A 24,100-nucleotide genomic window follows, 5' to 3' on the forward strand; every position below is an offset into this window, starting at 1 on the left:
TAAACCGTATATCCATATTAATGATCTGAAGTTGCAATTCCTCCCAATAATCCTCCAAATACCAGCTACCACAGCGTTTGTTATCTAACCATGCCAGAACCACTTTAGAATCCATTTCAACATCTACTGCAATCAAATTCAAATTCTTACAATGTTTGACACCCTCCACTAGAGCTCTCAACTCTGCATAATTACTGGTACCGTAACCAATGTTCTTTGAAAATGCTAACAACAGATTACCATGCATATCCCGGATCACACCTCCTGCCCCTGCCACACCTGGATTCCCAAGACTACTTCCATCCGTGTTGAGCTTCACACGACCTGGTTCCGGCTTAGACCAAGCTATGTAATCAGTCTTTTGTTGTTTGATTGGAACTTGCTGTAAATTAAAACAATTAAGAATGTAAAGGTCAATCTGATTAAATTTCTTAGGCTTTGAAAACCCTTGACAAATAACGCCCACCCACTGTTTGATAGATTGCCACACAACTTGACCAGATTCAATCTTCCCTTCCATACGGGCTTTACATCTCCTAGTCCAAAGCCTCTACGAAATCACAGTAGGTAATACACCCAAAATGACACCAGATTGAGAGGCATTAGAAGCTCTCCTAAACCAACTAAGACATGTTTTATACCAGTTCCTTCCAATAGGTAGCCCAAGCATAACTCCAATTTTTTTCCAGACTTCGGCAGCCTCTTCACCAGCAAATAAAACATGATTTAAGTCTTCATATTGTCCTTGAATACAACAGTTGCATCTCGAGACTAAAGGAATACCAATTCTCCGAATTTTATCATCCACTGCTAAAGCTCCATGCCAAGCCTTCCACATAAATACCGAAATTTTTTTTGGAAGAATGCTATTCCAAATCCACTTATTCCCCTCAAAATTCTGACCTCTAACACGAACACAATCCCAAGCTGAGTTTGTTGAAAACTTTCCACTTTCACTAGTAGTCCAGATTAACAAATCACTGCCTTCTTTACAATTTGCAAAAACCTCTAGTACCCTCTCTGCAACTTCAGACCCGACAAGTCTCTCTAACCGAGCCATATCCCATCCTCTATCCAATATACAATCTTTTATCTTCAAAAGAGGTTGCTCACTTACCAAAACATTATCAGCAAGAGGCCCCTGATCCAACCATTTATCATTCCAAAAAAATACATTACCTTCTCGAATTTTCCATTTAGAATTACTCAAAACTGTAGGAATGTTTCTAACAATCATCCGCCAAAAACTTGTCCCCTTTTTAGAGTCCAACAACATCAAAGGTTTATTCCCCACATATTTTGAACGAAAAAAATTTGTCCAAAGAGAATCTTCATGCATCAATTTCCAGGTAAGCTTTAAATGAAGAGCCTTTTGCATATCATCAAACGATCTAATACCCAAACCTCCTTCTTCTATTGGCATACAAATATTCCTCCAAGCAACCCATTTTTTCTTACCCTTTCCATCCCTTTCTCCCCAAAAGAAATCACTCATTAACCGATTTAATGATGAAATAATTAACTTTGGAACTTGTAAAACTGCTAGTTAATGTAACGCCATACTAGCCAAAACATGCCTCAATAAAATCACTCGACCCCCCGCTGAAAGTAATTTCATTTTCCAACCACTAATTTTCCTTTTAACCTTGTTCTCCAACTCTTCCAAATCACCAATTTTCATTCCACCCGACACAATAGGCACCCCCAAATATTTGAAAGGAAACTTACCTTCCGAAAATCCTGTCAATCGTTTAAAATTCCTTCTTCTAGCCATCGAAAGTTTTTTGGAGAAATACATAGCAGTTTTCTCTTTATTAATCAATTGACCAGACCACTTCTCATATGTATTCAAAATATTTAGTAGACACCGAATTGATCGACAACCACCATTAGTGAATATGACCACATCATCCGCATACATTAGATGAGACACTAAAATCGTACCTCAAGGGTTTGTTTTATTGGCTTCAAGTCGTAAGGAAAAAGGAGTTTGAAGTTTGATGATATTGAGGCTTTGGCAGCTTTACAGGGTTTACAAATAATTTTTCATTTGGGTGTTTTCCACTCGATATTAGAAGGGGACTCATTTAATATTATTGAAGCTATTTGTTCTATAGAAAATAATTTCTCTAGACAGGAATGTGTAATTGTAGAATTTCAAGGTCTTCTTCATTGAATTGAAGTATATGGTGTTACTCATGTTTGTCGCTAAGGGAATAACGAGCTCACTTACTTGCCAAGCATGCTTGTTTTATGGAAGATACTGTACAATGGTGGCATCAGTGTAACGCTTATCCTTGTTGTGGAACTTTAATATTTAGAAAATGAGACAGAAATTAAGAAATTTAAAAAAAAAAAATCATTTTCTTCCCAAGGTATAAAAGATTCTATAGTTAAATCTTCTTTTATAAATTGAAAATAGACTTTGCAATGAAATTCATTTGATTAAAATATACAGTCCTTTTACAAAATATTATTTCATACATTATATAAACTTGCCTAGGCTTTTGTCACATTTCTCTTGGACCATGTCTGTCCTGATGCTTTGTCTTCATTTTGTTTCTGGGAGGGCAGGGACATACATAAAAATAGAATGAATCGAATACTCAGTAAGCCTTACTTCATACTGTAAAAATATATTAGCATAGGTTTTCATTCATGCATTTATCATTCCTCTACATACATTACATAAATCATTTATTTCCTTTGAAAACATTACAAGGTTAGGCTTTTCCTTAAAAATATTTTTATTTCTCATAAAACATTTCCCACACCTTATACATTCATTCATAAAGAAACTAATCAATTCATACATTCAACTAACTATTATCACTTTTCCTCTGGCCGATAAACACTTTTACGCCCTGTGTGTTAGGATTAGGGGTCTTTTGGACACGGATTTCCCTCATGCCATAAGTTGGGAATCCCTTTTAGCCAGGAGCAACACTGGTTGCACTACCATTACTACTTACCTTGCATTGTAATCTACCCAGTCCATTGGTACCATCATTTATTTAGTCATGGCCGTTATATACCTTCATACATTAAAACGTTCATTCATTTCATTTTGTTTCAGTTATTTCCTTTTCATTCTTTTCATTCATGTGACGACCCAGACTTAGCCAAGTCCTTGTTGTCATTTGGGTCACAACCTAGTAGAGTTTTGGGCCAAAGTTGAAATGAGGAGAGCACTTAGTAAGAGATGCGAGCTCTATCTAGGCCCAATGGCCAATGTGGCAAACGACCACCAAAAAGATAGGGTTTAGAAAACCCTAGTTAGGGATTAGAAATTGTCCATGGGATGGAAAAAGACCTTAGATTTCCAAAATCCCCATCATTAGGAGCCTAGGGAAGGGGCATCTCATTTGGCACATGTTTTGCCACTTGGCAAACATGCTTAAAGGCACACGCCCAATGTATCACCCACATGCCACATGGCTTACATGCAAACCTACATCTAGAATACATTGAACCTGAACGTGAAAGTGGAAGAAGGGAGAGAGAAAAGAGAGTTTTAGAACCCTAAGAGCAACATGCCCACTCATGCATTTATGTGAGTTCCTAGAGGATAAGCAATGATGAGGAATGTGAAGAGGCACGTGGGGAAGATATACAATCTGAAGCACAAGTCTCGAAGACTAAGAGACTTTAGGGTTTCAGCCAAGGGATCTACATGCCTAACCACAAAGGCCAACCACCACTTTTGTCACTTGTCACGCATGCATGAAGTATGAGAGTCTTTAGAAGGGTGCAATCATGAGGAAGAGGAAGAGAGGACTTTGGGAAATGACACACGACTTTTGAGGATTTCAAAAGAATCTTAGTGGGAGGTGAAGAAAAGTGGAAAAGAGAGAGGGTCGGCTAGGGCAATGACCCACATGCACGCCATTGCCAAATGGCAACCATGCACACTCCTAAACCCCAAAACACCAAGACACCCACCCACTTAGGGTTTCAGCTAAAAGACTAACACACCCTTGATGGTTTATTGAACCTAGACCATTTGAGGAGCACGCCAAGGGAATTTAAGGCCATTGGTTTTGGGCAAGAGTGATGCCACTTGTCTCACATACATTAAGGGATTTGATATTTCCAAAGCTAGGGCAATCATAAGGGGAAGAAAGGGAAGGGTTTTGACCAAGCAAGAGGCATGGTGCCACATGGCACCCATGCATAGAGACTTCTAATTTTTTCTATGTTAGAAATGATGATGAGAGGAGGGCTAGTGTGGAAAAACGAGGAAAGTCTTTATGGGGCCAGTGCCCATGAGGACACCAATAGTCATTTTTGTCATTCTCATTTTCAGATCACTATTCTTCACTCCCTTTCTCTCTCTCCAATGACCACCCTAGGGAAAGACTCCCTCACTTTCTCTCCAACCAAACACCTCCTACGTCCATAGGAGTCATTTTTGTCATTCTCATTTTCATATCACTCTCCTTCACTCCCTTTCTCTCTCTCACACGACCACCCTAAGGAAGGACTAAGGCCCCATTTGGGTAGTGAAATTGTTTCATCTCATCTTATCTCATCATTACAACTTTCTCAAATTTTCATACAAAATATAATAAACAATTCAATTTTTTCACATCACAAAACTATAATAATATTAAAAAATAATATTCTAGCAATATTTTATTCAACTTTTATCTCATCTCAACTCACTATCTAAATGGCACCTAACTTCCTCACTTTCTCTCCAGCCAAACACCTCTTACACCCATACCATTGTGACGCCCCAATGGAAGGTTCAAACCACATGGCCTATACTCTAAAAAAACTAGTCAATGATACAATTGGAGCCTTATTGGAACCTTATAAAGAGCAAGAACTTCTCATTCCTAATCAATATGGGATCTCATACACCACCTACCCTTATTTTTATCATATGGGGAATCATAATATGCCCCCTTAAATTCTCTACGTCCTCGTTGAGCCCGTTCGTCGCAGGTGGCACAACTCAAGTTCCAAATTTCTGGTTGGAATAGGCTTTGATACTATTTGTAAAGCCCCAAAGAAGATCCAAACCACATGGCTTATACTCTAAAAGGACTAGTCAATGATACAATTGGAGCTCCATTGAAATCTTATAAAGTAAAATAGCTTCTTATTCCCAAGCAATGTGAGATCTCATACACCACTTACCCTTACTCTTATCATATGGGGTATCACAAATAGGCTATCAGTTCACAGCTACAGATTTTATTGGTTTAGTGTAATCTATGGTTGTTCACATTGGTTTAAGTATGAGAAAGTGGCTCACAAGCAAATACTGATTTCTAATGGTTTGACGTATAAAATGGAGGGTTAAACCTAATTGAAAATGGATTTAAGCAAAGGAAATGATAGAGCTAAATCTATAGTAGAAACTATAAAAGAAACCGAATTGCCTAGACCAAAAATAAGGTGCAATTTTAGTCTACCTCATCAAACAATAGGTTGAACTAATTTCTCTTGTTTCTACCTTCACAAATACTTTTCTCAAACTCATACAGCCCTTGAAAAAGCATACTCATTAGTTTATAAGTTCAAACCATGATATTCCTCTACTCATACACTCAAAACACATCATCTAACCAAATGAATATAACAGTCCATAGAAGAGTGAGGAAAAGAGTTAAGTAGTTAGCAAATATTGTGGCCAAGAGTTTAGCATTTAGTTTGGTTGAACATCTTCAATAATGGCCATAAGTTTTCGACTTGTGGTTTGAACAAAACAGAGGACGAAAGGAGGAGCAAGTGGCATGAACAAAGCGTTGTGTACTGAACTAATGGTTCACAAGTGAGGCAAGGAGCCTAGTTAATATGGGGTGCTGCACAAGGCTTGATATGGTTGCTAAAACATCTCCTAATGTAGCCTAGAATAATATGAATTATGTGGCTAAGGATATAAATGAGTTGAGAAAGGGAAGCTGAAATCTTACCGACATTTAACACAACTCATGCAATTTCAACCCAAGACTTATCTCAACTAAACATTCTTTGTCCAATCCTAAAATACAATTTGATGCATATGCATATTCTCAATCCATCTTTCCATAGCATCAAATTCTTGCACATTTAAACTAAACATGCATCTAGCTCCGAAATTACATGGCTTTATAGCTCAAACCATAACCTCTCTTAGTCCATAAATCAAAAACAACACATTATTCAATGACACAACTATACCTCACTCAGTTAGGCCTTCCCACAATACTTGAATATCATCTAAACATCCATACAAGAGGGAGAAGGAATTATATAGAGATAGAGAGCTATACCGAGAGAGTGACGTGAGAGGAGACTTCTCGTTGGTGTTGCACTGGACTAGTGGTGATGGCTGCCATGAGAGCTCTTCACGAGGGTTCTTGACTGAACATAGGGGCATCTTTGGCCATGTACGGTGTAGAGAGGGAAGTCGGGGTGTGCTGTCATGGATGTGTGCTGCCGTGAGGCTGAAGGAGTGAGCAAGAGAGGCAAAAAATGGCAGAGGAAGTAAAAGAGTAGAGATAGCCTATGTGTGTGTACCTTACGGTGTCTATTTGGTGGTGATTGGCCATGGACGGCAACAAGGGTTCTAGCTGAGCAGTGGTGTACAAAGGCGTGTTGTGTAGGAGATCATGGCTTCTGCTAAAGGTGATGGCGGTTGTTGGTTGTGGATGGAGGCTACAGGCTGCCGGTGGTTGTTGCCCTCCTCCGCTGCCTTCTTTGATTTTGTGTGGCTCATAGTCGCTCATGGGGTTGGAGGTGGCTTAGCTCATGTTTGTGTATCTTGTGGTAGTCGACTGAAGGGGGAGAGAAATTAGAGTTTTTGGGCAATTACTCTACGCCTTACATCTTGGAGTTCCTAATTTAAATCTAATGGTGGAGATTAAACATGAAAAAATAAACTAAACGAAACAAATAGAAAAATGAAATAGAAATGCAATGGGACCAAATTTAAAATCCAACTTTGTTTTTCTTTGTCCAAAAATAATATTTTTCATCATCAATTAAATTGATGAGTTTTAATAAATATTTCTTAGGAGAAATACAATTATCTAAATAAATAGAGTTTTCAGCATAAAATAAAATGATGAATATTAAATAATATTCCTAAAGAAATAAAATCATTTAAATAAAATAATTTTTTAAAACTTTATTATTTTCGAGGCACGAAATTAAAAAGGCTTACTTAAAAATTAGGTTTGGTCCAATAACACTAAAATACCCCATTAAAATAAGTTTTGGCCTCATAAAAATATTGAGAAGATTTTAAGACAATTTACTCAATTTAAAAATATCATTTAAATTTAAAAATAAGATTCGAGATTTAAAATGTATAGACGAGACTCGAAACCAATCGAGAAGAAAATGAGTGGTTGGTCACAATCAGTGTCCATATTTTATTCAGTCTAGAATCTCATTAACTTTGTAGTTGTTACTCTATGTATTACGATGTACTTGTGTTTCCTTATGAATGAAATATGCATATTATAAAAACAAGTGCACAACATTTTTATCACAATGCTGATAAATTATGATATTCAATTATTTTGACATGTCACATGTTACTTTTATCACAATACAGTGTATTCAAAACAACGACATGTTCAATAATTTAATTACCACGTGCCAATGACCCTATAAAAAACAATTTATTCATAAGCATTGTGGGTAGCATGGTAAACGTAGAGGGTGCTCGCCTCTCTTTAGACGTGTCCTTGACAACCCAGTGGTTGTTCGATCTCCACTTTTGGGGCGGGAGTGCTTGGTCTCTGGTTCCCTTTTCCTCAACCAATTCTATTGCGTCAATCCTGAGATTGGTCTAACATTTTGTAATGAGCTGGCTCAACAAAGATGGATTAAAGGTAAGATAGATTTGAGTTCCAATGGCATAGGACCTTTGATCGACCATGGGGCGTATTCTACCCTTATCGAATTCATTCTATTGAAGTGTAGCGTAAAAAGCTCCTTCTCGTGTTACATCTTGTTGGTTTGGAGGTTCCAGAATGTTGTTTGTAGATTTCTAAAAAAGAAAAGCTCCCTTATGCCATTTGATTAATTAAAGTTCTGTAGTACTCGCCACTCCCCAAGGCCAAGGACAGGGTCGAACCGTCATTCCAGGATTTGCAGTCCAATACATTTCCATTATGTTACCGAGCCAAAGCCACCACCTCATGTGCCAAATTCAAACTGTTGTTCTTCTTTCTCTGCTCCCTCTTTTTCTACATATGTGGTATCGAGCGGAGCACTATTTATGACCGGTGGCGGGTTATTAGAGAAGAAGGACAACTTCTTTCTCCCTTGCCTTGCTCAATCTTCCTTTTCTAATTGAAAGTAGTTAGCTACTCCACTACTAGTACAGAGGTCAAAAAGAAGGTTGCTTCCTCTATAGGCTCAAACTAATTCTGAATGAAGTCATATCAAACTCCCAGAGTGCCTTTGTCCCAGAAAGAACATCTATAAGCTAGCTTTTGTCTTGTAAGCAACCATGCCTAATATCATTGAGTTTTTCTCACCAAAGTGGTCTTACTAAAAGTAAATAAGCAACCCCACCCAAGTGACATGGGTTTTCACTATTCTTTTCCAAAGAAGGCAGCTTATCCAGCTAGTGAATCCACTGTTTATGTGGTAGTGCGTTGCAGCTAAAAAACGTAAGCCCATTTTTATTATAATGGTACAGGTTGGGGAAAACTCCAAAACTAGGGTTCCAAAAAACTTACCTTATATTAAGTATAAGTTTTAGAAAGGGGCACCCCCATTATACCCCTCAACTACAAGCTAGTGCACAACAACTTTTCAGTCGTTGTTGCTTCCTGCTTGCAAGCTCCAAAATCTGTCTTTCGCCTCTCCTCCTTATATCCATTCTGGTTGATTCATTTCTTCCTCCATGCAAGCGCTTGGTTTGCCCCTTGTTGTGTTGCATTTTATGATCCTCCGCTTCAGTGTGCGTTTTTTGGATAGCTGGGATCCAACGTTGATTTCCAATTGAAATGTCAGCTCTAGGTTTTGGGCTGCCCATCTAGTTAGTTTAGCTATTACTGCTAGAAGCCCTTGCGGTTTTTCATTTGCTTACTCCCTATCTGCGTATCTCACAGTCCCAAAGCATCTATTTTATTTCATTTTCCTTTCCTACATTTTTCTTCCTATCCATAGGTCGTGTGCAGATAGATGTTTGCTGGGGTATGTGGGTATCCTAAGGTATGTGGGTTGTTCTCTTCTCTATCTTTTTCATCCAATGTCTGCACTGCATCAGCAAATATTCACCTTCGATTTCTCTTCACAATGCAATAAAGAAGTCTAGCAGTCTCTCTCGGCATCTGTCTTTTATGTCATTAATCTCATATCTATAAGCAAGGGGGTCTACGTTCACTATTAATCCTAAGCTCGTCCATTCCTTTCAAGCTTGATCTCGCCCATAGACTCTTTATGACGTTCGACTGTACTCGTTGGCTTTGCATTCTATTTGGTCAAAACTTGATTCAAGAACCTTCTCTCATAGATTCCCTTCACCAAGTCATCACCAGAAATCCTCTCTTATCCCTTGGTGTCAAGGGCGAGTTCCTTTCTTGTCTTGCCCAAAAACTTTCTTTATTCTCATTGGAGAGAGACTCCCGTAGCAAGGTTTTACACATAGAGCTAGTTGCTTTCTTTATCTAGCTTGTCGTTAGTCCGTCAAACGCCTTTCTTTATTCCTTCTCTCTTCCAGTTCTCTCTCTACTTGACAGGGGCGAAGAATACCACTATCAATAGCAAGAATCAAGCAGCAATTCAGTTTCAAATCGTTTGAGTTACCGAACAACAAAAACTGCACAATACATTCTTTAAGTTTGAATCTCAACCACTACAAGTTTAATGCATAGAGAATCCACACATATATAACAATATCTACATTAGTTTTATATTACCTTTTTCTTGATTTGAAGACTCTATTGATACAACTTGAAAAGCTTGAGAAAAACCTAAATTACAGCCATCAATGAAGGGTTTTTGGCCACCGTAATCATTGGTGGAGGAATTGAGACAATCAGACTGGTTTTCAAGAGGTTTGGATTTGAGGGTGGTATCCGATTTGAGAGTTGAAGATGAGGTCGATTTGGTTTTGACTACTATAGGCATCGACAATCAAGTAATAAGAAGGTGATGTGTTTTCGGGAAGTTGGGGGTTTGGGGTAGGAGATGATTTCAGAAGGTTACGGTTTAAATGATGTTGACATTTTTATCTTTTCATAATAAGTGAGGACAACTCTCAAGGTTACACGTGGACAGTTAAATATACATATCGAACCCTGATTCACGATTCGCATTAGCCACTTCGCAATTATGTTCGTTAGTAGATTGACAGATATGGCTATTAATTGCAAAATTATAATTTTTTTAAGTAGAAATATTGTGACATCACCAAATTCTACTTGGGGTCAAACAGATATCTGAAACGTTGGGACATGCAATACAAGGTTACCTGCCCTGTTCATGATAGATAAAGATGCAATATTCCTGACATGCATATAGCAATATGCAATATTTGTAGCATATATTTTTTTTTTTGGCAATAGTACGCACCAATCTTAGGAAATATTTAGTTTACAATTTTGGAAGTGATTATGATTTGATTTTGCCCAAATTTTTTGTGGGATTCTTGTTTACTTGTGTAGTTAATTTTCATGCAATAATGTGGATTTTCTCTTTTTGAAAAAATCTTCATAATTTCGAATTTTGCAACTATTTAGTTGGGCATCATTTATTAGTTTCAATTTCTTTTATCATTTGTGAATATATTTCAGAGTTTTTTTTTTCTCTATTTCAGTGTTTTGCATCTTTTCACAATCTCCATCCCTAGCTTTCGTTGATTAACTAGCTGTTAGGATAATCATCCTTATTCTATCTTGCGATAGTTGCTCTAATTTTTGTTGATTAACTAGTTGTTAAGATAATCATCCTTATTCTCTCCGGCGTCAATACATCACTTTGGTTGCCTATCAACCTTTCCTCACCCTTAGTGCATATTTTACCAAACAATTAACATCTTGCTGCTCATTTGATTAATAAACCTCATAAAACCGAAGAATATTTAGTTAAAATCCAAAGCATATAGAGAAGAATTTATACAAATAGAAAGACTATACATTAGAAAGAGATTGACAACATCAAGTGCTCAACAACCAAGGTCACAAACGCCTAACATGTTCTTCACATAGTCTTACTAGCACTAAATTCATAAAACCATCATAGTTTTAATACATAATTATAGGATTTGGATTCCACTAATAAGAAATCCAAACAATTCAATATAGACTATGCATGCACGAGGAAGGAAACACAAGAATATTATACTTTACGAACATTCATAGTAAAACCACACCGAAAGCGTCCAACAGTACTAAACGTAACAACCAAACAATAAATCGCAATGTTAAATAAAGCTCCCACCTGCATAGATGTAAAAAATGCTGAATAACAACACTAATCATCTAAAAGTCTAATACGTATTTCGGCTCCTATAGAAGAAGCCCAATTCGATCTGGAGAAGACGAAAACTTCTCTAAAACCCATCGAGGTAACAAGCTAGAAACATGAACTAGGACCAACCTGCTGATTACCAATGCAAAAATACAAGGTGGATGCATCCACCACTTTTCAAAAACTGTTACCATACTAGCAAACCATAGAGAGGGAAGGATACATATATGTGTCCCATAGAAGAGAACCAAAACCTTCTTGAGGAGGCCAACTTTGCGGGAACCCGCCATGAGTTGTACCACACCACCAAAATCAACGAATAAATTAAGCAGATGGTGAAGTTTTAGAGAAAAAACATATTTGAGCTCAAGGTCACCAAACCAGACAAGCATAAGGAACATGATTTATTTGTACTCCTATAGAAGAAAACCAAATAGATCATCATCAGCACAAGCTAGCCAAGGCACCATGCTAAAATGTTGCTACACCGACAAAAACCTATAAGAGCAAAACAATGGTAACGTGTGTTACATTTAAAGTCCAACAAGTAACTAATAATTCTACTATATATATGGACAAAAGCAGTTTTTATGCCTTGCAGAATAGGATTTGGTTTGAGAGAAAAGAGGCCTAGGTGGTGTTGGTGAGACTATTTATGGTTTAAAGTTCTTTCAGGTTGCTGAATTAAGTACTTGTTATGATGGTGCAACTCTGTTGGGAAAGAGCAATGTAACGCCCCGTTCCCGGAGGTTCGGAGAGTTACCTATAAACACTTAAAATCACATCTCATTGTACAAATGTAAACTCCAATTCCTCATTTACTCATAGACCTCATTACTTTAAACCATCTACTCCAAAATAAATAACTAAGATTACGACGAAATCTCAAAATAAAAGCCAACTTCCCCAAAGTACTAAGTCAACAGAGAAAAGTGAAACTATTCAATAAAAATTCTCCAATAACAAGTACTCTCTTTGTATTTAATAGACTATGCTCACAAAGCCTTACCCATGCTTCCTATTCTTGAACCTCCGCTGAAGTATCCAAAAATCTCTAAAAAAAATGTTGTGGAGATAAGGGGTGAGTTATCAACAACTCAGTAAGCAGAGGACATATACTAGCGTGCAAACATGAGCATTTACAGAGTACAATATGCAGAAAAAAATATTTTCCAAAGTTATCATGTAGTACAAAATATGTTTTCAAACGTAACAGAACGATGATTTTAAGACATATAAAACCCATAGTACTTTGGCATAACATAAACTCGGTATCATCATCGCATCAAAACAGAGCATTGCACAGAGCAGAGACCATGTTTCACCCCCGTGGTAGGGTTGTGCTGACCCTGGTGGCCAAACTAGGCAGAGACAAAGGTGGAATCCTTCTCTTATTACTATCGAAGTCCCGAGTGTGCACACAAGAAAGACCACAATAAAATCACTTTGTTTCCAAAGTGGGTGCACTCAGTGACAGAGAAGTTGGTACAAACCCAAACAGAGCAGAGCATAACAGAACAAAGCAAAGACAGAGTCAGATACAAAATCAGTACACCATGCCAAAGGTTTTCAGATGCCATATCAAAACAGAACATAGTATCAAAACATAACCAGGTCATTCTTACATACTGAAAAATAAAAGTCAGAGCATCTTTCTAAATAAATGTACAATTTTTCATAATTATCAAATATCGCTCTTTTTCAGATTTCAGAGGCAACATAACAAAATTTAGCTCATGTCTACACAATGCATGTAAGAAAATATTTTCCCTTTTTCATATAGATTTCAAGAGTATTGCAAATAAGCGACCGATGTTGGTATTTTTCAAGTTTTCATTTCATCACAAAATATGCAAAGTTTTCAGAAAGTCAACCTCAGTCTCAATAATTCATGTAAAGCCTAGCATAGGAACCCTGCTTACCTGGACTTTTTAGCTTTTCATAAATCTTCATAATAGTGCCAAATGAATACCAATCGTCACCTATAGAAAATTTATGTAACATGAATAAATCTCCAATTTGAACAGTTACTTCCTAATTACACTTGGAATACCTATTTTAATACCTCATGACCTAAAAATTCTCATAACCCCAAAAATACCATCACTTTCCAAATTTCTCAATATCAACAAAATGTCTTCGACTAACATATTAAATTCTAACTTATTTACTATTGAAATGAGACTATAACACTTAATACTATATAATATAATAAAAGTATTATACTTTTAAACCCTAATTATCTTATGTAATAATATTTTATACTTAAAACCAAGCCTTCACATAGTAAATTAAAAACCAAGCCCAACGTATAACTAGGGGTATTTTGGGAAAAATGCATATAATGCATGGATGTTTTGGTGAGTACGTTACAAAAATAAACTTTTGAAAATACAAAACATAACCATGACAGCACTAAGCTCACCGGGAGAGAAGGAGCTGCGGCGGGACTGGGCGGCTGAGGTGCAAACTCCGGCGAGCTGGGCGTCTACGCACTGAAAGTGTGAGAGAGAGAGAGAGGGAGAGGGAGCAAGAGAGAGAGAGACTCCGAGAGAGGAGAGAAAACGACGTGGGGAGAGAGGAAACTCACCTAGAGGGACGCAGCGAGGGGCTCACTGGTGGCTGAGCTGGGGTCTACGGTGGCTGTTGGTTGCGTGGTTGTCGAGCGGAGTATCACGTCCATGCTTGTTGCTTTGTTTTGAGTATGGAAAATATGGGTGGTTTTCTTTTGGTGTTTATCGAAAGGAAAGGGGCTCACAGTGGTGTTAACCGTGGTGGTTAGTAGTCTACAGGGGCATCTCAAGGTGACAGCTTGGTGGTGAAGGGCTGAGGTTTAGGATGTGGGCTTGCGGTTTCTGTCATGCGGGCTTCCACTCGGAGTTGTTGTGCTGCCAGAAGGGGGCGGTGTTGCCGTTTATGGCAAGGGACAAGGTGGTAGCAGTTTTCTCGAGTGGCTGGGCAGTGGCTCACGGTGTCGCAGTGTGGCTGGTGGTCTGTTGATGGAAATGGGGTTGTTAGGGTGGAGGAGCATGTCGTGGGTTGGTTTCTGTTTGAGGACACAGAGGGGCTGGGCCGTGGGGGATGTCCCATCTTGCTGCAACTAGGCACGACTGTGGCTTCCAGTGGTGGTCTGGTGAGGTGTTAGGAGGTGGCTGGTTGGCAGGAGGTTGGGCTTCAGGGCTTGGTGGTTTGTGGCAATGGCGTTGCCTTAAGGTCTGGGTCCGTGGGCTTTGGGGCGAGGGTGAGAAACTGATGCGGGGGAGAGGGAGAGAGTCTGATGAGAGTGAAATTTCTAAGTGAAGAAAAAGAGATACGGTTGAGAAGTTCAAGAAAAAAAGTGGGAGTGAGATTCGGAACAAACAAAAACTGAAAATCAGATAGGGAGAGAGGAAGAAACCGTTTGAGGAAAAGAAAAAAAAAAAAAAAAAGAAAGGAAAACAAAGGCTTAAAGCCTTACCTGAAAACGACGTCGTAACGTTCATTTGGTGAGAACTGGTCTAGGCTTGGGTTTTCCAAGCAACATTTCAGTACTAAAGTTGTACGTCTAAAGCTAGCTATTGGGTTTCTCAGTACTAGAAAAAATTGGCTGGTAGATTTTAAGGCTTTTTGTTTGATATGCTAGAATATATCTAAATAATAATGAAATAGTGTGTAAATAATAATAAATAGTTTATAAATAATAATAAAATATTTTAATAATATCTAATAATATCTAAAATCAATTGTGTTACCAAACCAATCAAGTAATAAAGTAAGGTTCCGTTTAGATTGAGAAACTATATCAACTTATCTCATCTTATCATTACATTTTTTTTAAATTTTTAAACAAAATATAATAAATAATTTAATTTTTCAAATCTCAAAACAATAATGACATTAAAAATTAATATTTTAATAATATTTTATTCAATTTTTAACTTTCATCTTATCTCAATTGATCATTATCCAAACCGTAAGTGCTTCATACGTTTATTGCTTCAGAGTATGGTTGTAGTAACTGTTAGTGAGGATGATTTCTAGGACGTTGAAAAAGAAAAAACAAGTTGGTAACTGGTGTGACTGCATGCATTTATTTGCAATATTATTGCATTTACCGTATGTGTATGCGTGCCAAGGCATATGCATGCAGTTTTAAACTTTGAACGATCTTGAGCAGTCGTACGTATATTTTGCGCTGATGATCGAGACTCATTTGAACGGGTCTTGAGGTTCATTTTAATGTCCAATTAAACCGCCGTCACCCTTTTGTTAATTTCTTCTTTGATCATGGTGATACGATTAATCCAGTACTCGTGATCAAGTACGTCCAAGTTGTAAACAACTACGTACTGATCCATCCATTGAAATTCCAAATATGTAGTAATCATTAACAGTAGTGTCAATGGTGAAAAATCAACTCCGACGACTTCCATATTATTCTTAATTCACTGTAACAAAACTATTTATTTATAGTTAATTATTTCTTGTAAAAAGAACTATCTCATACTAAAATGAGTACTCTATTATGTCACAAATATTCGTTTTTCTTGTAATGTAATTTGATGGCTTTTAAAGATCAGATTTGAATAGAAAACTAAAACGCGTTTAATTATTTTCTTTCTTTTTGACTTGTAGTCTTTGAGAATTAAAAGTCCCCTGGCCTAGAACAAGGGAGACTTGGAAAGTGGATATTTTCCATCGTTGAACCACCGAAAAATTAGGAGTCGTAGAATTAAACACTTAAGAATTGACCTCCGTGGAAAAAAACTACAACGTACGAAGATATATATATATATATATGCTCATTACGTTTGGGTAGTGAAATATTCTGTGAATAGTAATAAAAAAATAATGATAGAATATTAAAAAATAATAAAAAATAATAATAAAATAATAAATAATAGTGAAAATATAGATATAGTAATACATTCTCAGAATACCTGAGTGCCAAACTAGGCCGAGAAAACAGTAGTGCTGATCTACCCTTTTAGCCCAGTGTGTGTGTATGTATTGGTTCAAACCCAGAAACTGAGCCTTTATTCGATCTACTTATTTTCTCTTTGATTACCAAAATTACTACGATTTCTGGCCCTTGCTAATCCCAACATCTCTCCCTTTCTTCCACTGATCTAACTACCTAACCTGCATGGAGCTGGGCCAAACCCCCCCTGCGAGAGGAAGCTTGAAGCGGAAGTTGGATACAGGATTCCAAGGCCAAACCAATTACCATCGAAAGGTTCTCGTTGTCGGAGACCATATGAGCAAAGACGGTACCATTTTCCCCGCTCTCTCTGGCACATGATCAGTACATGAATAGATATTTACTACTTTTGTTTTCGTGATTTATGGACTTTGTTTAATTCATGTTATTCCTCTTATAATAATCCGATTTTACAGATGATTTATCTTTGAGCAATTAATTATGTGCGATTTCTATGAGTGGTCGTGAATGATATAGTACTTAAATATCGTTTTATAATTAATCAATGTAATTGTACAACTTCATTAAAAAATAATTTTAATTTTATATGATTGTTTTACAATTAATCAGTATTATACTTCGTTTTATAGTCATGAATTTATTAATCAATATCGATTTTGTATCGATCGAGACATGTACGCACACTACAACAAATATGGCCTTTTCCTGGGATTTAATTTTTCCTATAAGCTAGCTTTCTTTACTTCATGTTATTCCTTTAATAATTCATGTTAGTGCGCACTTCATTAATTACGGTGATTTTCATTCAGAAAAATTATGCTCATGAACATCATCTTGACACCATACATCACACACCACACATAATTTTTAATTTTTTTTTATTCTCCTATAAAATATATGGTGTATAGCTGATCAGTAGAAAAATTCAATTAATTTAAGAAGAATAAAAAAAATTAAAAATAAAATAAATATAATGTGTTGGTGTAAGATGATGAGTAATAAAGCTCTTTCATTAAACTCAAGCTCTTTTAAATATTAATGTGTCCATCCCATTACATCTGCCATGTTTTAGTGTGAAATTATAATTTGCCTCCAAATATGTTTTTTTTCCTCATTTCCCTATATACTCAGAGGTTTTATGTAATTTTTCAGTGCGATCATCTACCAAACCTTGTTCGAACCATTGGGATTACGAGGTTTTCCTAAGTTTTAGAGGTACAGACACCCGTAAGAATTTTACTGATCACCTCTATTCCGCCTTGGTGCGAACTGGAATTCGGACATTCTGCGATGATAATGAGCTTCCAAGAGGGGAGAATATATCCAAGGAACTAATCAATGCGATTCATGGGTCAAGGATTTCCCTCGTAATTTTCTCCAAAGATTTTGCCTCTTCTAGTTGGTGCCTCGATGAGCTTGTTCAGATCCTTCATTGTAAAAGGACCATGAACCACATTTTTATCCCGATATTTTACCATGTGAATCCCTCCGATATGCGAAAGCAGACTGGGACTTTTGCTGAAACATTTGCTAGACATGAAGAGAGATTTCAGGAAGATATGGAAAGGGTGCAACAATGGAGAGCAGCTTTCACTGAAGCTGCAGATTGTTCTGGCTGGGACCCCCAGGGTGATGCAAATGGGTATATGTTATTCTGAGCACTCGTGTTTTTTCATGCAGTTTTTTTAGTTGACTTTTGTCCTTTAATTTTCTTTGAGATCTTAGATTAAAACAATTAACTTGAAAAAAAATTTTATTAAACAATTATTGCATGTTATTTGGGAGTACCTAACAATTAATTTCCATGCAAACTGATCTATAAAAACTTATTTGAATGGTATTCCTAATAAATTAGCTAGAACTTACTTTCTTGCCATGACGTATGAATGAATCAATTTTTTTTCTATTCCTAATAAATTGAGATTGTTAGTCAAAATTTTTTATTCTTCTTTCTCTCACCTCATACTTAATTCATTGTTCTTTTTCCCATTTGCATTTATATGATCAGGTATGAAGCAAGGTTCATCGAGAAGATTGTCGAACAAGTTTTGTATAAATTGAACCCCATTTGCTTGAATGTTGTCAAGCACCCGGTAGGAATAGATTTTCATGTCGAAGAGATGAAAACTTTATTACAACTTGGAACAAGTAGTACTACTACTGAACTTCTCATCATGGGTATGTATGGGATGGGTGGAATTGGTAAGACAACCTTAGCTAAAGCTGTCTATAACCATATATGCGATGGGTTTGAAGGAAGCAGTTGTCTTTTAAATATTAGAGAAGTTTCAGAACAATCCAATGGTCTAATTCAGTTACAAGAACAACTTCTTTGTGATATCTTGAAAGTGAAAATCTTGCTGATTGGTAATGTTGACAAAGGAATCAGTTTGATTAAACAAAGACTTCACCGAAAAAGAGTTCTTGTTGTTCTTGATGATGTGGATCGACTCGATCAAATATATGCGTTAGCTAGAAATGGTGAATGGTTTTTTGGTCCTGGAAGTAGAGTCATTATAACGACCAGAGATGAACATTTGCTGGTTAAACTAGGAGTAAATTACTCCTACAAAGTTGAAAAAATGAATCATTCGGATTCTCTTCAACTTTTTAGTTGGCATGCCTTCAACATGCCCCATCCAGAAGAAGACTTTCGTGATATTTCCATTGATGTAGTGGATTATGCCGGAGGGCTTCCATTAGCACTAGAAGTTTTGGGTTCTGAACTGTGGGGAAGAAGCATTACTAAATGGAAAACTACATTAGAAAGATTTAAGAAGAGTCCAGATGCCCAAATTCAGAAAATACTTGGAATAAGTTTCGAGTCACTAGAGCATACTACAAGGGAGGTGTTTCTAGATATTGCGTGTTTCTTTACGGGTGTCAACATAGAATACGTCTTCAAAATACTGGAGGAATGTGGATTTTTTCCAGATATTGCTATCAATATTCTCGTTCAAAGGTCTCTCGTGAAAATTGATTATCCCAATTTAAGGATGCATGATCTTATTCGAGATATGGGAAGAGAGATTGTTCGTCAAGAGTCACGTCATCCAGGAAAACGTAGTAGATTGTGGTCTCATGAAGACGCATTGAAAGTACTAAAATACCATACGGTAAGAAATATTTTCCTGTTGTATCATATAAGAATGTCCGTCCAAGTAGTACAGAACCATGATGTACGTGTTATGTAGGTATGCATTGGAGTTTTGTCATTTTGCAATCATGCATCATGTGACCCAATCAAGCATGCATCATTGGCCAAGTCCATTCCAAAGGTGTTATATTCTTTTGAAAAAAAAATGAATAAATACATTCCTAATCGAACAATTTTATTCTGTTAGGGATCGGAAGTAGTGGAGGGTCTCAGCCTAAATCCGCCCATACATGAAGATCATGTCATATCTTTGGAATCTGAAGCATTTGCAAACATGAAGAATTTGAGATTGCTTCAAATCAAGGGTGTAAAAAATTTAAAACTCGATGGATGCGCTGATCAGCATCTTTCCAAAGAGCTAAGGTGGATTTGCTGGCATAGTTGTCCCCTGAGATTTCTTCCGCCAAGACTTCATCTTGAAAATCTTGTTGTGCTTGACATGCAGTATAGCAAAATCAAACAAGTCTGGAAGCTGGAGAAGAATGTATGCAAAATCTTACCATGCCTCGCTTTTATGTCTTTTATTCAATGGTACTTGATGTTAATCGCTGAACTCACGAAGTTTTTTACACATTTTCTGAATCTTGTTTTGGCAGATACTCAACAAGTTGAAAGTTCTTAGTCTCAGTTTTTGCGAAAATCTCACCAAATCACCGAACTTCTTACAAGTCCCAAATCTAGAGGAACTAATACTTGAAGGTTGCATAGGCTTGGTAGAGCTGCATGAGTCTATTGGATATCTGAAAGGACTTGTTTTGCTGAATTTGAACCGATGCAAGAGCTTTATGAATCTTCCGGAAAGCATTTCAAACTTAAAATCTCTCAAATTTTTTCACATGGGTCGCTGCTTCAATATCATGCGGAACATCGCAGACAGAACTACTATTCCAAATAGATCATGGAATCCCAGAAATTTCCTAAGGGCTTCCCTGAATGTTTTTGGGTCTTTGGTAAAACTAGGTCTCCGTAACAGCAATTTATTGGAAGGTGACTTTCCCATTGATTTTGGGGGCTTATCTTCACTCCAAGATTTGGATTTATCTGTCAACAATTTTCGTGAACTCCCTCATGGCATCTGTCACCTTCCCAAATTAGCCTGTTTAAATTTAGCTGAGTCTCGATCCATTCGCTCAATTTCCACTCTCCCTGCAAATTTACGGATCTTATTTGCATTTAGCTGCGAATCACTGGAAAGAATCTCAATTTCGGAGTCACGATTGGATGCACTTGTACTTAGGGACTGCCACAAACTAGTTGACATTCAAGGCTTTGAGAATTTGGCATTTACAATAGCGGTTTGCCTGGAAGGGTGCCTCGAACGAGAAGAAGATACTGATTTTGTGAAGAGTCTACTCCAGCTCCAGGTTCTTTCTCTTTCTTTCTGGGTCTCTCTTTATCACTGATTATTCTTTTATTCTCTGATCTGATCTGAACATTTCCCCGAATGGCAGAAGTGGAAGTGGCCATCTAGGATTGAGAGGCGCCAGATATCCTTGTATGGTGACGAGATTCCAAGTTGGTTCAGTCATAAGAGAAAAGGGTCTTCAATATCCTTTCATATACCTTCACTTTCAGATCAAGGAGTGATTAATGGATTAGTATTTGGAGTTGTTTGTAGAAATAAGAACAGTCTGCATGCATGGCACGGTGAAATTAGAGTCGTATTCCATAATAAAACAAGAGGCCACATACAAGTTATTGATCGAATATTCTATTACACGACAGGGTCTCTGGATTATTTAATTTTGCTTCAGGTGGGAGTGGGTGGAGGTAGTAAAATCCGGCCATATGATCTTGACATGATAAATGGGGAGGAAATCGAGGTGTCCTTCGAGTTCGAGTGTTCACAGGCGCTAGAGTACGTTGGAGTGAAGGAGTGTGGAGTTCATCTCCTGATCATTCAGCGTGGTAAGTATTGTGTACTGGTTAATTAATATTACAGTATTACAGTATTTTTATATATTTTATTTTCAAATATTACTTAAATATAAATACTTTTAACTTCAAATTTTTAATTTTTTCATAAGGTTTGAATTCAAAACTTATGTTATGATATCATGTGATATGATCTTTTGTCTCAAAAACTTAAACCGATGAGAAGAGGTAGATTTTATTATTTATTTTATATCTTAACACTAAAACAAAACACAAAAAATAGTACTACTTTTTCAAATTTTAAAACAATAATAATATTCAAAAATTATATTCAAATAGTTGTTTAACTTTATAATATTTGTAATTAACTTTTTTTCTCATTTTTCAGAACTCAAAAAAATATCTTAACTCAAACTATTTCACTACTATTTTAAATATTCAAAATGGGCTTTATTGAGCTACGTACGTACTCTCTATATATCCTGATTTACTGTAAATAAATTTGTTTATTGAAATTGCTTTGCAGAGGAGGAGTGTTCAATGGTGTGCAGTACCAAAAAGAAAAACAAAAATATGATAGAAGACAATATGATCGATACTCAGCCTGTTACGATGCTTATAAGAGACAGACCTCATAATCAGTCGATGCACCGAGATTATGATGGGCTCGTTAGTTATGTGTCCTATTTAGATCGTGTGAAATCAACGCTTGCTTCATAACTTTAATTAAGCTAATGAGAAGAAATAGATTTTATAACTTAATTTATATCTTAATTATAGTACTGGCATGGATCTTTGTTTTGATATCATATATATGAAATCAACACTTGCCTCATAAACTTAAACTAATAGAAAGATGTAGATTTTATTATTTAATTTACATTTTAGTAGAATGTAACAGTAAATATGTAGAAACGTTACTAGAGATAGATTGAGTTATATTATTTACAATCTAGCTTTACCTGATGTAACACATCAATTTTTGTAGAGCTTATAATTATATTAATTTGTAACAAAAGTCAAATTAACAATATATTTTTAATTATGATCACACTTATCATATTCATAAAGAAACATAAACATGACTGAATACAATCCGGCCATAATATCCCGCAATACTAAGAACCGATTAATTAGGACCAAAAAGTCATGTTTTGGTTAATTAGAAAAAAAATTGTCATTCGATGCTTGGAGATCACCATGCATCACAAAAGATTACTACGGGGATTCCTAAGTTTTAATTTCTAGAATCGTATTTTTAGCTTTTATGAAAATTATTATCTAAATATACTCTTATTTCATTATATATATATAATGGGGTGACATTGTCTATCAATCCTTTTTTTTTTCAAAAATGATCCAAAAATAATGAAGAGTGCAACATTTACAAAATAAAATGAAACCTATAACTAGCCTAACTATTTTATTTGTCATAATATCTCAAGATTTTAACATATGCTTATGATAACTCTGACAAGTAAATTTTCTCTCTACTAGTTATTATTTAATACCATCAAAACCTATCTTACAAATTTATGTTTCCATTATAGTGATCTCATAAGGTGTGAGAAGGATTAAATCTTGTGAACATCTATTGTACTTTGCTTGACATTTAGTGTATGTTTAATATTTCTACTTCACATAAAACTCTGGATAGTTCAATCAGTATGACACCTAAAAACTGAGCAAGTCAGAATTAATAGCCCCCCGACCACCCCAACAGTCTACAAGCAAACGGAGGGAAGAAAAAAAGAACTAGCAAATGAAACGTATGTGTACCTGAAAGATGCAATCACAGGATCTTCAGCTTGCAATTGCGAGAGTTGAAGAAGAGGAGCAATTGACATTCTGGGGACCTATCTGTACGGCAGCACCAGAAGGAGTGAGGACAGCGGTGCCCCCAAAGTATGACAAAGGGCTGCTAAATATGGCCTGCTTGGTTTCAAAGGGAAGAGAAAAAAGATTCTTGGCATCGTCTTGAAGTTGGCTCAGAAGGGTTGGAGGAACCCCATGATTGACAAAACGAAAAAGACCCCAATATCTGCTAACCTCCCCAAGCTGGTCAAGGTCTAAGCATTGGAGATCTATGACAGGTATAGGGTCTGAATCTGGGACCTGGTTTATAGCACCAACTGTGTCAAAGTTCTGGGTATGCTGCTTCAACTGGCGAAAGACAAGAGGGTAGGAATCAAAGCTCACTTCAGATTCAGACATGTTTTCAATCCTGCACTTCAACCCCGAATATGGTAATGCTAAAATTCAAAGAAGAAACATACAAAAAGAAAAAGTTCTGGAAAGCTTAGTTTATTGTAGGAGAGGGTCCACTTTGGCCCACATCGCGACACATTCCTCCAGGGTCCCTCCGTCCTGCCCTGCCTTGGCTTATAGATCCAACACACGGCTCTCTGCAACTTCGAGAACAAAGTCTTTGAACAGATCCTAAAGCTGGTTCCGATCAATTTGCTAAATTTGATGGTCTTGCCAATATAGTTGCGTGAAGAATATGAATAGCCATATATTGAAAGGGCAGCCTAATGTTTCTTACTTTATAGATAAGTCAATAGGTTTATTAGTTTATAGTAATTTGATTAGACTTCATGAAACGGTCTAGATTGGGTAGAATGGATCAAAAGCCAACAAAAACACATCTTGTTGAGGCCGTATTTCACGGTCTGGGCAACTCCATGCTATTGGGCTCGGGCTTAATTCCTATTAAGATGGAA

The 24,100-nt window shown here is 36.7% G+C and overlaps 1 protein-coding gene across 1 annotated transcript; it reads left to right on the plus strand.

The window, feature by feature from the left end:
- The first annotated feature begins 16,549 nt into the window (after window positions 1-16,549).
- LOC108986558 (disease resistance protein RUN1-like) lies at window positions 16,550-22,097 on the plus strand. Its single transcript, XM_018959206.2, has 7 exons — window positions 16,550-16,673; window positions 17,498-17,987; window positions 18,354-19,461; window positions 19,690-19,986; window positions 20,099-20,866; window positions 20,954-21,410; window positions 21,904-22,097. The coding sequence occupies exons 1-7, from the start codon at window positions 16,550-16,552 to the stop codon at window positions 22,095-22,097; spliced, it is 3,438 nt and encodes a 1,145-aa protein (XP_018814751.2).
- Window positions 22,098-24,100: the final 2,003 nt, after the last annotated feature.

This window comes from Juglans regia, chromosome 6 (genome assembly GCF_001411555.2).
Source record: "Juglans regia cultivar Chandler chromosome 6, Walnut 2.0, whole genome shotgun sequence".
Lineage (NCBI taxonomy): Eukaryota > Viridiplantae > Streptophyta > Magnoliopsida > Fagales > Juglandaceae > Juglans > Juglans regia.

Excerpts from the sequence above, each read along its gene's own strand:
- LOC108986558 (XM_018959206.2), top strand. The coding sequence starts at position 16,550 with ATGGAGCTGGGCCAAACCCCCCCTGCGAGAGGAAGCTTGAAGCGGAAG. Across the intron at positions 16,674-17,497 it reads AGACCATATGAGCAAAGACG|TGCGATCATCTACCAAACCT; the intron begins GTACCATTTTCC and ends GTAATTTTTCAG. Across the intron at positions 19,462-19,689 it reads AAGTACTAAAATACCATACG|GGATCGGAAGTAGTGGAGGG; the intron begins GTAAGAAATATT and ends TTATTCTGTTAG.